Source organism: Chiloscyllium plagiosum, chromosome 3 (genome assembly GCF_004010195.1).
Source record: "Chiloscyllium plagiosum isolate BGI_BamShark_2017 chromosome 3, ASM401019v2, whole genome shotgun sequence".
NCBI lineage: Eukaryota > Metazoa > Chordata > Chondrichthyes > Orectolobiformes > Hemiscylliidae > Chiloscyllium > Chiloscyllium plagiosum.
Window position 1 is genome coordinate 72,931,208 of NC_057712.1, and position 14,635 is coordinate 72,945,842.

A 14,635-nucleotide genomic window follows, 5' to 3' on the forward strand; every position below is an offset into this window, starting at 1 on the left:
CAAGGTTATTCACAATTGATGGGTGAACAGAACTACTTCAAATTTTCTGATGACACAAACTAGGTGGTGATGTGAGTTATGAGGAGGATACAGGGAAGCTTCAAAGACACATGGACAGGCAAGTAAATGGCACGAACGTGATAGGTGGAACATCACATAAATAAGCAAGTTATTCACTTGAAGAAAAGCTGAAAGGCAGAGGACTTCTTAAGTAGTGATGTCATAGAGTCATACAGCATGGAAACAGACACTTCTATCGAATCAGTCCATGCCAACTATAATCCCAAATTAAACTAGTCCTACCTGCCTGCTCCTGACTCATATCCTTCCAAACCTTTCCTATTTCTGTACTTATTCAAATGTCTTCTAAACATTGTAATTGTGCCCACATCCATCACTTGCTCAGGAAATTCATTCCACATACGTACTGCCCTCTGCGTAAAATAAAATTTGACACTCGTGCCTTTTTTAAACTCTATCTTCTCATCTTAAAAATGTGCTCCCTAACCTTAAAATCCCCATCCTAGGGAAATAGCACCTACCATTAACCATATCTATGCCCCTCATGGTTTTAAAAACTTCCATAAGATCACCTCTCAATCTCCTATGCTCCTGTGAATAAAGATCGGAAGTGTTAATATCGAAATGGATTTAAAAACACTTGTTCATGAGTCACTAAAAGCCAGTGAGTAGTTCAGCAATCAATAACCAAGACAGATAGTTTGCTGACTTTCATAATGTTGTGGTTATTTCCAGTGATTGACCATAGAATATTGAGTACAGGTTTTAATCATGTATTCAATCATATGCAGGGAAACAGTCCACTTTAGTCTAGCTGAAATGAAAACAATGCCAAATTTAAGAAATTCATCAATTAATACACTTTTTGTCATGTCTGTCAATTTCAATCTTGTCAGTACATAATGATACAAGAAACAGACGTTTCCAATCCTCGGTACGTCTTGATTTACCTAGACAAGGATTGCTTAATCTTAGCCTAGCCTGGTACTGTTTGCTTTAACCCTTTTCTGTTTATTCTATACCCCCCCCCCCCCCCCACCTCTGTCTCCTAACCAATTAATCTATCATGCTTGCTAAGGTCTTTACATAAGGTTCCTACTGTTCATCTGGCAAAGTCTGCTCTCTTAATTTTACTGTGAACGTGGGATTTCAGATTTCACCCTTTTTGTCTAATTAACATATATAATTATAAGGGGATTTGGGTACAGAAGTAAAGATACCTTGGTGATACTGCATCTAGCATATTGTGTAGACCTTTTCTCCTTTATCTAAGCAAGGATGTATTTTCCCTTGAGAGATTGCAAAAGAGGTTTTCCAGACTAATCGCTGGGATGGTGGAATTGTTTTATGAGGAGAGATTGAGGAAGCTAGGCCTATATTCTCTTGAGTTTTGAAGAATGAGAGGCAATATAAATGAAACTTATGATATTTTTTACAAGGTGTAACAGGGTAGCTGTGGTAGGATGTTTCCTCAGGCTTTGAGGAGAAAGTGAGGACTGCAGATGCTGGAGATCAGAGCTGAAAATGTGTTGCTGGAAAAGCGCAGCAGGTCAGGCAGCATCCAGGGAACAGGAGAATCGACGTTTCGGGCATAAGCCAGGCTGGCAAGTCTTAGAACTTGGGAACACAATCTCACAATAAAGGACAGGCATTTTAGGCTGAGACAAGAATATTCGTCACTGAGGTTTGAGAACCTTTGGAACTTTCTGTACCACGAAGTTATGGATTGAACATGCTCAAGGCACAGATGGTTAGATTTCTGCATATTAGTGACATGAAGGGAGAAAGGGCTTAGAGCTACATGCTCAATAATGACTCTCTAAAATGGCAGCGGGCACTCAAGGGGCCAAATTACCTACCTCTCCCAAGTTCCATGTTCCTCTAAGAGAAACTGAAGGAAGTTTTAAGTTCAGGGCTAAGATGGTTCTCTGCAAAAACAGTTCTTTTCTCCTATTCCTGAAGGACAGTTCAGGTACAAATGTTACTTACATCACGATACAATGTTTCATCTAAGTCCTTACAAAGTAGCAAATCCTCTTGTGAAAACAATTCCATGACTCATCAATTAACCTTGTAAGTATAGTGCGTTTTATTGTTTTTACAGGTGATCTATGCCTTAAATACTAAAAATGATGAACATGAGACTGCTATCCAGGCACTCAAAGAGGCACATGAGGAAGAAATCCAACAAATCTTTGATGAAACAAAAGAGAAGATGCTTCGCTATAAGGATAAAATTGATGAAGAAATAGAACTACGGAAGAGAATTCAGTCTTTGGAAGAATCTCTGGAACAGCATGAACGGATGAAACAGCAAGCACTTGCAGAATTTGAAGCCTATAAGCAGCAGGTAGAAGATGCACAGCTTGCTACAGAGACTCATCAATTGCAAGATGTTGCGATTATGTCTAGGAATATCCAAGAAATTAAGGAAAACTTTGATGATAAATTACAACACTTTATCCAGTTAGAAACCCAGTTTGGACCGAATAAACAACAAGCCGTGGAAGATCTGCAAGCGACTCACAAGCTCGAGATCCAGAATCTGTTAAGGACACATCAAAATCAATATGAAACTTCAAGTAAACAACAGGAGAAGTTACAGCAGCTGCTTAAAGATGAGCTAATTGCTGCAAACAATAAAATTCAAGATTTTGCACTTGAAAAGCAAAAGCTAATGGTAGAATTTGAAGCTAAATTGACCAAAGCTCAAGCCTTTCATGAGCATGAAATTGAAGCTTTAAAGTCTCAACATGCATCAGAAAATTTGCTTCAGTGGAAACAGAGGGAAACTCAACTAAAGATGGAATTTCAAATCCAAGAGATTGATTTGAAAAAGGCATTTGATGAGCTACAGACAGAATTGCAGCTCACTCAGGAGGATGCCAAAGAAATGAGGAACAAATGTGAACAGTTTCAAGAAGCATTAAACAAAGCAGAAAACAATGTACAAGTAAGAATTTATATTAATGATTAGTTTAAGCAGTATTTTCTCTTCACATGTTTTTAACAAAGTACAACCGAAGATAAGAATGCGTATAACCCGAGCTAATGTCTGAATTAGTCACCATTGAGAATTGAAGCTAGTTTTGTTTTATTTTATGCTGATATATCATGAGTAACTTCTATATATAAAACAGAAGTTCTGCCCAAATTCAGATATCTTAGATAGTAAAATTAATATTGTGAATCATGGATAGTTTACATAAAGATACATTGAAGTATCTGTTAGACTTCTTCTTAAGTAAGGAAATCCTTCCAGAGAGTAAGATGTAACAGTTGGATAACTTTTACGGTGAGGCAGTAAAATCTTTGTGAATTGCTTTCAGAGAATCATTAGTTGTTTTTAAAACACTCCCCAGATAGCCCCAATAACTTGTTTAATTAAGTCATTGCACAGTTTAGCACCAGTCATTCAGGCCCAAATACCTCAGCTTTAAATGTTCAGGCTGTAATAAGTTTGCTAATTTCACTGGCCTGTGGGCATCTTCCAGTAATACCTGGATATTGCCATCCAAAGCATGATTGCAATGTAATGTCTTAGGACATTGCAAATGGTGGGAAAAGTTATATAGGCCATTTCTTGGGATTTTGCAAAGATGAAACAACTCCAGAGCCATTTTACAATGGTAAACATGATTTCATTGCAGGATTTTCACTCGCATCCCTGATACCCTTCAGCCAAGCATGCAGCCCAGGTTTTCAACGATTAGGTCAACTGGGAGAGCTGTTGACTACTTGATGGGCATTTTTATTTGATTCAAATCAAGCTTTTTGTGTGATCTGTTGTGTCAATTTCTTACTCTTTATTTTCACAAGATGAAGAATGAAATTTTGCCTTTGTTATTGTCATTTAAGTGGTCTGTTTGACACTTTATGGGGTTATAGATACAGTAATTCTATTTCAAAAGATGATTTGTGAGTACTTAAAAACAGCCTGCACAAGGCATTACTAAGATTGAGTTCATTTGTTCTGTATGTAGTGTATACTGGATGTTTGGGCATGGAAAGGCAATGCATTAGAATTAGGGGTGTTTGTGGTTGTGGGTGGTTGCATGAGGTCTACAAGCAGGGATAAGGATTGATCATTTTGTTCACTCATTCAAGGGATGTGGATATAGCCAGCGAGGCCAGCATTTATTACACATCCATAATTTCCCTCGGTGCAGTTCAGAATCAACTACTTTGCTGTGGGTGTGGAGTCATATGTAATCTTGACCAGACGAGGATGACAGATTTCCTTCCTTGTGGTTACATGATTGCAATAGGTTAGCCTTTTATTGTTCATCGTCATTGAATTCAAAGTTTTCCCTATGCAAGCCCTGATTTGAACCCATATCCCCAGAACAAAAGCCTGGGATTCTACTTTACTATCTATTGCTATTAATACTATATCACATGGGTTGGCATGAGGAGTACGTTAGCGATGAGGGTTTTAGAAGGTGTAAGATGTCACAAACAAAATTCCAAAATTCCCAAGCTTCAAGGTGGGTTTTCTGACCAGCTTGCCCATATATGTTATCACCTTCCGCCTGACTACTCGCGTTCAGTGTTGGCCAGCTCAAGTCTATCCTGCAGCCCCACTCCACAGTAAAGATCAAACAATTTAAGGATGTTTTTTATAACTAGGAGCAGTGAGCTTGAAAATTTTTCAACTTGAGCTAGCCACCTCTGTAGCGAATAACCGTGCACTCCATGTTTCTTTACCTTCAACCTGCATCGGACTATTAACATGGAACAAGATGTATTAGTGTTTCACAAGATTTAATCCTTGAAGGCAGTGGGAAGGCTTATGCCCGAAACGTCGATTCTCCTGTTCCCTGGATGCTGCCTGACCTGCTGCGCTTTTCCAGCAACACATTTCCAGCGCGGAAGGCTGGATGTGACAGATACATCTTTAACTAGATTTTGATCAGTATTTGCACTAAAAATTTGGCAAAGGTGGCATTGTCTTTTAATTTGGGAAACAGTGTAATACTGTACCATTCAATTTGATCCTCCAACTTAAAGCCATACTCTGCCACTCTCCCGATACTTCTTGACATCTTTAGCCTTCGAAATCTTAAATACAGCATGTGTGTGACTCCACCACTACAGCCTTCAGAAGTAGAGAATTCCATGCGTACACCACTCCCTGAGTAAGTAAATTTCTCCTCAGTTCAGTTTCAAACTGCCTACTATGTATCCTGAGACAGGGCCCCATGTCTTGGAATTCCTGGTTAGGGAAAACATCATCCCTGCATCCTGACTGTCGGTACTTCATATGTTTCAATGAGATCATCTCTCATTCCTGCAGACTATAGTGAAATTACAGACCCAGTCCACCCAGGGTCTCTTTGTACAATAAATCTAGCATCCCAAAAATCAGTCAGTTGAAACTTCCCTGTAGTCCCTTTATGGCAAGAGTACCTTTTCTCTGATAGGGAGGCCAAAACTGCACACAATACTTCAGACATGATCTTATCAATGCCCTATAATGTTGCGGTAAGACTTTCTTGGTCCAGTATTAAAATCTTTTTTGCAGTGAAGGCCTACATATCCTTTGCCTCCCTTATGGCTTGCTGCACCTGCATGTGCACTTTCAGTAAACAGCAATGTTCTCTGCCAGTCTGGTGTTCTATGCAAGCTGATCAAGGTTGGCAAATAGATGATGGTGTAGTTTGAGAAGCTGCTGCCATGCATGGGCTTTGGAGCCCTGCGCAGCCATTAAAAAAGGGCACCCCAGGTCCTTTCTACATCAATCTTTCCCAATCTATCACTATTTAACTAATATTCTGCTGTTCTGTTTTCCTACCAAATGGACATTCTCACACTTGGTAATAACATTATACTGCACATAACATGCATTTTCCACTCACTCAACTTGTCTAAACTTCCCTGAATCTTTATATCCTGAAATGAGCTGCCAGAGGAAGTGGTGTAGGCTGGTATAATTGCAACATTTAAAAGATACCTGGTTGGGCCTATGAATAGGAAAGGTTTAGAGGGATCTGGCCAAATGCTGGCAAATGGGACGAGATTAATTGAGGATATCTGGTCATCATGGACAAGTTGGACCGAAGAGCCTGTTTCCATGCTGTACAGCTCTATGACTCTTGACCTATTCTCCCTGCCACTTTCAATACCATCTAGTTTTGCATCATCAGCAATCTTGGAATTATCGCACTCCATTCCCTCATCACAATCATGATATATGTTGTGAACAGCTGGAGCTCAAACATTGTTTCCTATGATGCTCCACACCAAAAACCACCCATTTATTCCTACACCGTCTTTCCTGTCTGCTAACTAGTTTTCAAACCTTGCCAGTATATTATCACCAATTCCAAGTGCTTTGACTTTGTGCACTAGCCTCGTGCATGTTAATTTACAAAAAGTTGTGGCATAATGGTAATGCTGTTGGACTAGTAATCCAGAGCTCAGACAAATGCCCTGGGGATATGAGTTCAAATCTCACCATTGCAGCTGGGGGGAGTTTTAAATTATTGAATTAATTAAAAAGAAAGTAAAGGAATATAAAACTAGTTTCGGTAATGGTGTTGAGGATGGTTTACAGGTGCTCTTTTAGGTGAGAAATCTACAATCCTTATCTGTTCTGACCAACATGTGACTCCAGACTTCCAGCTTGACACTCTTAATTGCCCTCTGAAATGGCTTAACAAGGAATTCAGTTCAAGGAAATTTAGGATGAGTCTCAAATGCTGGCTTCACTGGCAACACTCACTTCCCATGAAAGAATAAAGAAAAAAAGTATAGGTAGCATTGGAATTATTTATGATTGTCATGGGTTTGTGAGTGGCATGAGACTGGTAAAACTAAGGATCTCTGTTTTAAACTTTTTTTTTGCTGAAAGTACATTGAGTTGAGAGTCCAGTTGTAACCCATGACCTTTTCTTTAACAATTTGGTGACTCTTCTTTCAGATGCTTCAGCAACAGCTGGAAGAGAATCAACAGAAAGCTGATGGTACTCTTGCAAAACAAAAACAGTTAGGAGATGAACTGCTTGCTTGTAAGCATCACATTCAACAGCAGTCCACAGAATTGCTGCTTAAAACAAGTATGTCCACTTTGTTTAAAACACATTTATTTAAAAAGTTTACTTCCACTACTTGATTCACTCTATTTTCCTCAGTTTTACAGATTTTTTTAAAAACTGTGAAACGTAACTTTTAAATAAATTAATCTAGGGTATAAAGAATGCTTTGATAATGAGGAAGAAAAGAGCATCAGTTGATTATTTTCTTAAGATATGTATATTGCATTTTCATATTTTTTTGAAGTTGGAATTCAGAGCTCCAGAGGTATATAACTGTTGAATGTGACAACATGCTTATCCATCTTTTGTTGAATGCTGGCCAATTACTAAACACACAGATTTAAATTTCCAACTGTTAGCAATTTTATTTCCTATTAGGATTTCTGAGAGGAAATTTGTATTGGTCTTCCAGCACCAGGAGGCTGCCTTTTTATCTGTATGTCATAGGTTTATGTCTTAAATGGGTGACCCCTTATTTTTTAAGAAGTGACCTCTAGTTCTGGACTCTCACACAAGAGGTAATACCCATTTCACATCCACTCTCTCAAGTCCCGTCAGGATCTTGTGTGTTTCAATTAAGTCACTTCTTACGGTTCAAATCCCCAGTGGATATAAGCATACCTAGTCTCAACATCATTCAAAAGATAAGTCATGCATTCCTAATATTAGTCTAGTAGACCTTTGAACTGCATCTAACACACTTATATTCTACTATAATACTCTATATAATGCACGTGATTTGGTTTCATCTATGTCACTGAAGCATAATGAATGGCCTTGACAAAATGGACATAGAGGTAATGTTTCCTGTTGAAGAGAGGTTGAGTAGGTTAGGTTTGATTTCATTAGAAAAAGGAGATTGAGGGGGGACCTGATTGTGAGGTCTACAAAATCGTGAAGTGTACAGACAGGGTAGATAGAGATAAGCTTTTTTCCAGGGTGAAAGATTCAAGGACGAGAGGTCACGCTTTCAAGGTGAGAGGTGAAAAGTTTAAGGGGGATACACGTGGCCAGTTCTTTACACAGAGGGTGGTGGGTATCTGGAACGTGCCAGCAGAGGTAGTAGAGGCAAGCACGGTAGATTCATTTAAGATGAGTCTGGGCAGATGCATGAGTTGGTGGGGAGCAGAGGGACATAGATGCTTAGGAATTGAGTGACAGGTTTAGACAGTAGATTTGGATCGGCTCGGGCTTGGAGGGCTGAAGTGCCTGTTCCTGGGCTGTAAATTTTCTTTGTTCTTGTTCTTTGTTCTATTCAGAAGAGGTTTTTTTTAATGTTCTCTGACTTGCCTCAGAAAGCAGTGGGAGTTAGATTATCAAATTTTTATTAAGGCAGAGGCAGATGATTTGTTGTTAGGCATGGAATCAAAGATTATCAGAAGTAGAGAGGAATGTAGAATTCAAAACACAAGCCTTAATCCTATTGAATGGTGGAGCAGGCTCTACTTATTTCTTCTACTGTTTTATATGCTTGTAAACCTTGTTACTTCAATTCCTTTTGCAATAAACAATAACATTTTATTAGCTTTCCTAATTACCTACTGAACCTTCATGCTAACCTTTTATGACACATACACCATGAAATCCAGATCTCTGTGTATCTCAGAGCTCTGCAATCTCACTGTTTAGATAATGGGCAACTTCACACTTACCACATTGTGTTCTAGTAGCCAGATCTTTATCTACATAGCTTATGTTTATCTCTTTGTGACCAATTTATGCCAACCTCACAGCCGATCATCAGTCAGTTTAACACTCATGCATTTAGTCTTTTCATCCAATTTGTTTATGTACATTATTAAAAAAAAATTGAGTCACCAGAACTAATCCTTGTAGCACACCACTCATCACTCAAACAGAAAATCACACCCATATATGCTCTCTGTTTTCTGTAAGGTAGCCAGTTTTTTCCCCACACCATATTAGCCTAAGTATATTCACTCTGCATGTATTGCAAATAAGCGATGAAATAATTGCAAGTGAAATGGAGCTGGCATGTGCAAACACATGCAATATGTTTTTTCCCCTTCAACATATTAATGTCCAGCAGATGTGGATCCGCTACATTCGCTATTTAAACTTACACTGACTCTCTTCTAATTAAAACTAACACATCAATTATCTCACTGGGCACTTTTTAAAAAAGTTCCAACATTAAGCCCATCAGTCTTGTCAGACTGCAGCTGCACCAATTCCTGGTGATTGCAATTTTCTTCTACTTCCCTCCCTTCCATTTCTTGATTTGCACCTATATCTGAGATGTTACATGCATTCTTCATGGTGAAGACTGCAGGATGAGATAATGGCACTTCAATGGTGAAAACTTCAATGGCCTGGTAATCCAGAGATGCAAGCTGATGTAGGTTCAAATCTTACCATGACATTTGGGAGGAGGGGGGAATTAAATATTTAGGGTAGCGGATGGAGTGCCAATCAAATGGGCTGCCTTATCCTTGATGGTGTTGAGCTCTTCTGGCATTGTTCGACCTGCACTTTTCCAGGAAAGTGAGGAGTACTCCATCATGCTCCTGCCTTGAGCCTTGCAGGCTGTGGACAATCAGATGGGTTGCTCACCGCTGAATTCCTCGTCTGTGACCTGTTCTTGTAGTCACTCTGTTTATATGGCTGATTAATTTACTTTTCTGGGAAAGAAGTGTTTTATTTCTGTAAAGCAGGGCAGACTGTTTATTAATTAATGTAACTTTCAGGACACACAAGTATGCTACACTGAAAACCAACTGATAAACTAGCAATAGTCTGGAACAGACATTGAGGATATTTCAATTGAACGCTACCTTATCTCAAATCAAAAGATGTTTAATGATTGATCATTTTGTTTAATTGTTATTGAACTCAAAAATGGGATATTAACTGCTGATTTGATTTCAAAGCAAGCAAATATTTGAGGTTATTGAACCTGAGCAATATCAGACTTCCAGAATAGGGGCCCTAAGATAGTTTACCCTTCAGCAATGACTATAACAGAGAATCATGCAAAAATCCTAATGCAGCTGCCTGTATGAGATACCTCTGATGGGCAGTTACCTGGTGTCTAGAGCCCTCAAGAAAAATCACCAAATTTGAATTGCTATCAAAAGTGTTTGGAAGAGTTTTGACTTCGTTACCTTGATAGTTGACCAGGAAAGGTTAGAGATATTAAAATCTGCTCTGAGTTCACTCTCATATCCACTTGATTCCTATGGTCACTGTCCATGTCGCATCCTACCCCTTTCACCCACTTGGTTCCCTATCTCTTTACTTAGCATAAACACATCTTTTGTCAGTAGCTGGCAAAGTAGTTTTAAAACACAAAATATGATTGCTATGGCTGCAAATGGGTAGTGGTTCCACTACTAATCCATTCCGCTGCTACCTGCATTGATTGCTGGTACTGGAATGTGCTACTGGAAGTCTCCTGCCTGGATGGTTGACCATAAATTTCTGTAACTTTTTGTCTGATCTGGATCGTAAATAAGGATTCCACCCAGTTGAGAAGATTTGGGCCAATATGTTCAAGTGGGTTTTTATGCATTTACCTTGTCCTCTAAGTTCTCATTTTGTAAGTTGTTACTTGCTTTTTTCTAAAAAAAACGCTCTTGGGACAATGATGCTTTTATTTTTAAAAAAGACTGCTTGTTGACCTAATGCCACACTTTATTTTACCCATGCTAGAATGTTTTAGACTGTGCAATCATCATCTTCCTGTGAAGAGGCGGTGTTTAGAACTCACAAATGCTATTGCATTAAGTTTAAAGCCATTTATTCAGTAACCCATGCATTTTCTTTTCCCCTCTCTTTGCCCAACTATTCCTGGTCCCAAGTCTTTTTTTGGTTTTTCTGTCTTGCCTGTCCCTCATTTTATCAGAAGTTGCACCTGTGCTTTCTTAGCCAATTCTATTACCAAACTTCAACTCAAACTTTTGCCCGAATCCTGTCTTATTCTGCATAAATGTACCACCCTTGTGCTCACAGGCCTACATTGATTAGCCACTTTCCAGCCTTCCACTCCTGTCTATCTCTGCAACCACCAGCGACACAAACACCTAGAATGGTCCATGCTGCTAACTTTGATCTATAATGCGACAGCCTTTCTTTTGCCATATTATTGACAGTTATGCTTGAACTGTTTAGGTGTCATGCTCTGCAGCTCTCCTCTTCAACCCCTTTACATCTTCATCTATTTCCCTTCAATATAACTCTCAAAAAACGTTGAACATTTGTTCTGATAACTTTATTTGACTTGCCACGTATTTTTATTTAATCAATTTTTTCTAAAGCTTGCTAGAACATTTTTTGATATTGAAATTGCAAAATGAATATCCATTTTACTTATGGCAATTTAGTTCTTTGTTTTATGTTGTAGATTGTTTGTAGAGAATATGAAGACTTCTTTGAAAAGCCACAAGAGAAAACGCATTGGTATATTTTACTTTGTAGCATTGCAAACTGTGAATAGGATTGTGTAGAGCTTCAAAAGGACCTAGATAAGTTGATTGAGTATGTCAATAGTTGTCGGATAAAGGTCAATGCAGAGATTTGATGTGGTACCTTTTGGCATGACAACATTGTGAGACAATATAAAATAAAAGGTAAACTCTGAAAGGAATGCAGGGCCCAAAGGACCTGGGTATATTGTGCATAAGTTATTAAAGGTAGAGGACAGTTTGAAAAAGAAATTAGTAAAGCATATGCTGTTCAGTATGTTTGAATATGAGAAAAAGAAGGTTTTGTGGAACTTCAATGAGACTAGTTTGGGCTCAGTTGAAATGTTGCATTCAATTTTAGGTACCATACCTTAGGAAGAATGCAAAGCCCTTGAAGATGTGCAGTAAAGGTTTCTGAGAATGATTCTAGAGTGAGGGATTTCAGTTATGAAAAGATAGATTGAAACTGAGTTTGTTCTCCATGGAGATGAGAGGGCAGAGAGAAGGTCGGATTGAAATATCCAAAATCGCAACAAGTCTGGACAGACTATATTGTGAGAAAATGTTCTCATTCATGAAATGTTCACGAACAAAATGCCACAGATTTAAAATAATTAGTTTTTTTAAAAAGCTCAAGTTTTCGTGTCGTTATGGTCAGGAGTGCACTGTCTGAGTGTATGGTGAAGATGTGTTCAATTGGGGCGTTCTGAAGGGAATTGCATTATTATTTTATTGATTTTACAAGAGAATAGCATACAGGAGTAATCGGTTGAAGGCAGGCACTACATGAGGTGCACTTTGGAGAGCCATTGCATACGTTTGGACCAAATGGTCTCCTGTGGTGTAACAATTCTGTGATTCTATTTTATTTTATTATTATTAATTTGATAGAGGAAAGAACAGGTATGCTTTGCTTTTCACCACATCTTGATGCTTGAAATTACTTAATGGGTAATGAATAATTTTCAAAACATAATTATTGTTATAATGTAGGAAATGCAATAGCTAATTTGCAGACAATCCCAGAAATAACAATGTAATGATGAGCTAATAAATTGTTTTACTAAGAGCATTGAGTAGATCTTTTTGTGTTGTTATGCATTCATCAAAGTGGCCAGAAGTGGCCTTAGTTTAAAATCTTGTTTGAAAGATGTCTATTTGGCCATGCAGCACTCCCTCAAGACTGTACTGGAGTTCCAAGGTTGTGTGTTCAAGTCTCTGAAGTGTGACTTCAATTCACAACCTTCTAACATGGGTGAGAGTGCCACCATAGAGCTATGCATAGATGTCAGGAATATTTCAGTATTGAAACAGAGTGGGTTAAAGCTACTCAGCAACAAATATAAAACTGCGCCATACTGTGTTTAGGCGAGATTGGAACCCTTCAAGCTACTCAATTGACCCTTGAAGCTACAATCCGGGAACTGGAATCACAGCATTGCAAATTAAAGGAGATGTTATCTCATCTTGAAGAAGAAAAGAGCATCTTGCAAGACAACCACCAGACCTTGGATGAGCAACAGAGACAGCAACTACTGACTGTTGAGAAGGTTATGTTCATTTATTGTTTGGAATTTTTAATTTCTGTTAACAAATTTCTTGACTAAAAATGAGTGTAGGTCTTTGGAATCAATCACGTAAAGTTCAAATTAATGTTGCTACTTAATCCTATGAAGAACCAAGCATGCTCTCCTATGTATTTTAGTTTAGCAGTAAATTAGATACATTTCACTCTGTACCTTCCTCCAAAACATTAATATAAGATAAATATTTGAGGACCCAGGACTGATGCTTTTGGCACTCCACTTGTAAGGTCTTTCCTTCCTGAAAATGACCCATTAATCCTGACTCTCTGTCTTCTGTGTGTTGATCAATCCTCAATCCATGCTATTACCCTCCAGTACTGTTTCTTTTTATCTCGTGCAAAACCTTTCATGTGACAGCCTATCAAATGCCTTCTAGAAATCCAACTGCAAGTGCACTTACTGGCTTCCCTTTTATTAACTTTGCTTGTTAAATCTTCAAAGAATTCTAACAAATTTATCAAACATGATTCCCTTTCATAAAACGCTCAATTGTGTGAAGCTTTCCTAAAGGTCCTGCTATTTTTTCCTTTATAATGGATTCTCAGATTTTCCCAGTGACAAATATTAGACTAACTGCCATATAGTTACTTGCTTTCTGTCTCCCTCCCTTCTTGAACAGAGTATCACTTTAGTTGTTGTACAGTTCATATGCAACCCCCCCCCCCCCACCCACAGATTTGAAAAAGTTCTGTTACATTTTTGACTAATTCCTCCAGTATCTCTGCAGGCACTTTCTTTAAAACCCTTGGATACACATATGAAGTCCAGCTGCCTTGTCTGACCTTAGTTTTTAACATGCTTATGCAACTATGTCCCTTGTGATAGAATTGTTATAAGATCTTTCCTCATTTTTTAGCACCTTGCCTAATTGAAATCTTTGGGATGCTTACAGTCTCTTCCATTGTGTAGGTGGGTGCAAAATATTGGTTAAAATTATCTGCCATTTCCTTGTTCCCAATTCTCTAGTTGCATTATCCAAGAGTCCCACTCTCCCTTTAGATTTTTTTTATATACCTGTAGAATCTCTTGCCTATTGTTTTATATTTCTTGGCAATTTACTTTCACCAATTTTCTGCCTTTTTTTAGCATTTTAGTCATCTGCTACTGGTTCCTCAAAAAGTAATTCCCAATCCTTTGGCCTACTGCTAGTTTGCCTTAGTTTTTGATTGGATGCTCTCCTTGGGCACCTTTGTTAACCGTCTTTCTGGCTCCCAGCAACATTGAAATGTCTTGTGCCTTAAGTAATATGCATCTACAGTTGCAAACTATCACACTATGCATTGATACAGAGAACGGACTTCATTGTACACTCTGTTATTCCAAACCCAAAACACAATGATTGGCTCTTTTTCACAGCTGTTACCCAAGTGACCATTCAATTGAATTCAAGGAGGTGGTTCATTTCCAATGAAAGAACTAGGAGTTGGCCATAAATCCTGACCATTCAAATTATACCCTCCACTCATGAATGAAATGTGTTTCTTTTTGTGTGGGAGAAAACCTTTATAGAATTAGAATCCCTACAGTGTGGAAGCAGGCCCTTCGGTCAAACAAGTCCACACTGACC

The 14,635-nt window shown here is 38.4% G+C and overlaps 1 protein-coding gene across 8 annotated transcripts in view; it reads left to right on the plus strand.

Moving 5' to 3' along the window:
* The first annotated feature begins 2,128 nt into the window (after positions 1-2,128).
* The window catches only part of fam184ab (family with sequence similarity 184 member Ab), a 118,635-nt gene continuing 106,128 nt past the window's right edge, over positions 2,129-14,635 (plus strand). For 5 of the 8 annotated variants that reach the window (XM_043684368.1, XM_043684362.1, XM_043684372.1 and 2 more), the window contains exons 1-3: positions 2,130-2,974; positions 6,944-7,079; positions 12,851-13,032. In XM_043684368.1, coding sequence (XP_043540303.1) covers positions 2,237-2,974; positions 6,944-7,079; positions 12,851-13,032 — 1,056 coding nt within the window. In that variant the 5' untranslated portion in view covers positions 2,130-2,236. Of the gene's footprint in view, positions 2,975-6,943; positions 7,080-12,850; positions 13,033-14,635 lie in introns of all 8 variants that reach the window. The other 3 variants (XM_043684387.1, XM_043684376.1, XM_043684381.1) reach the window with 1 other exon arrangement.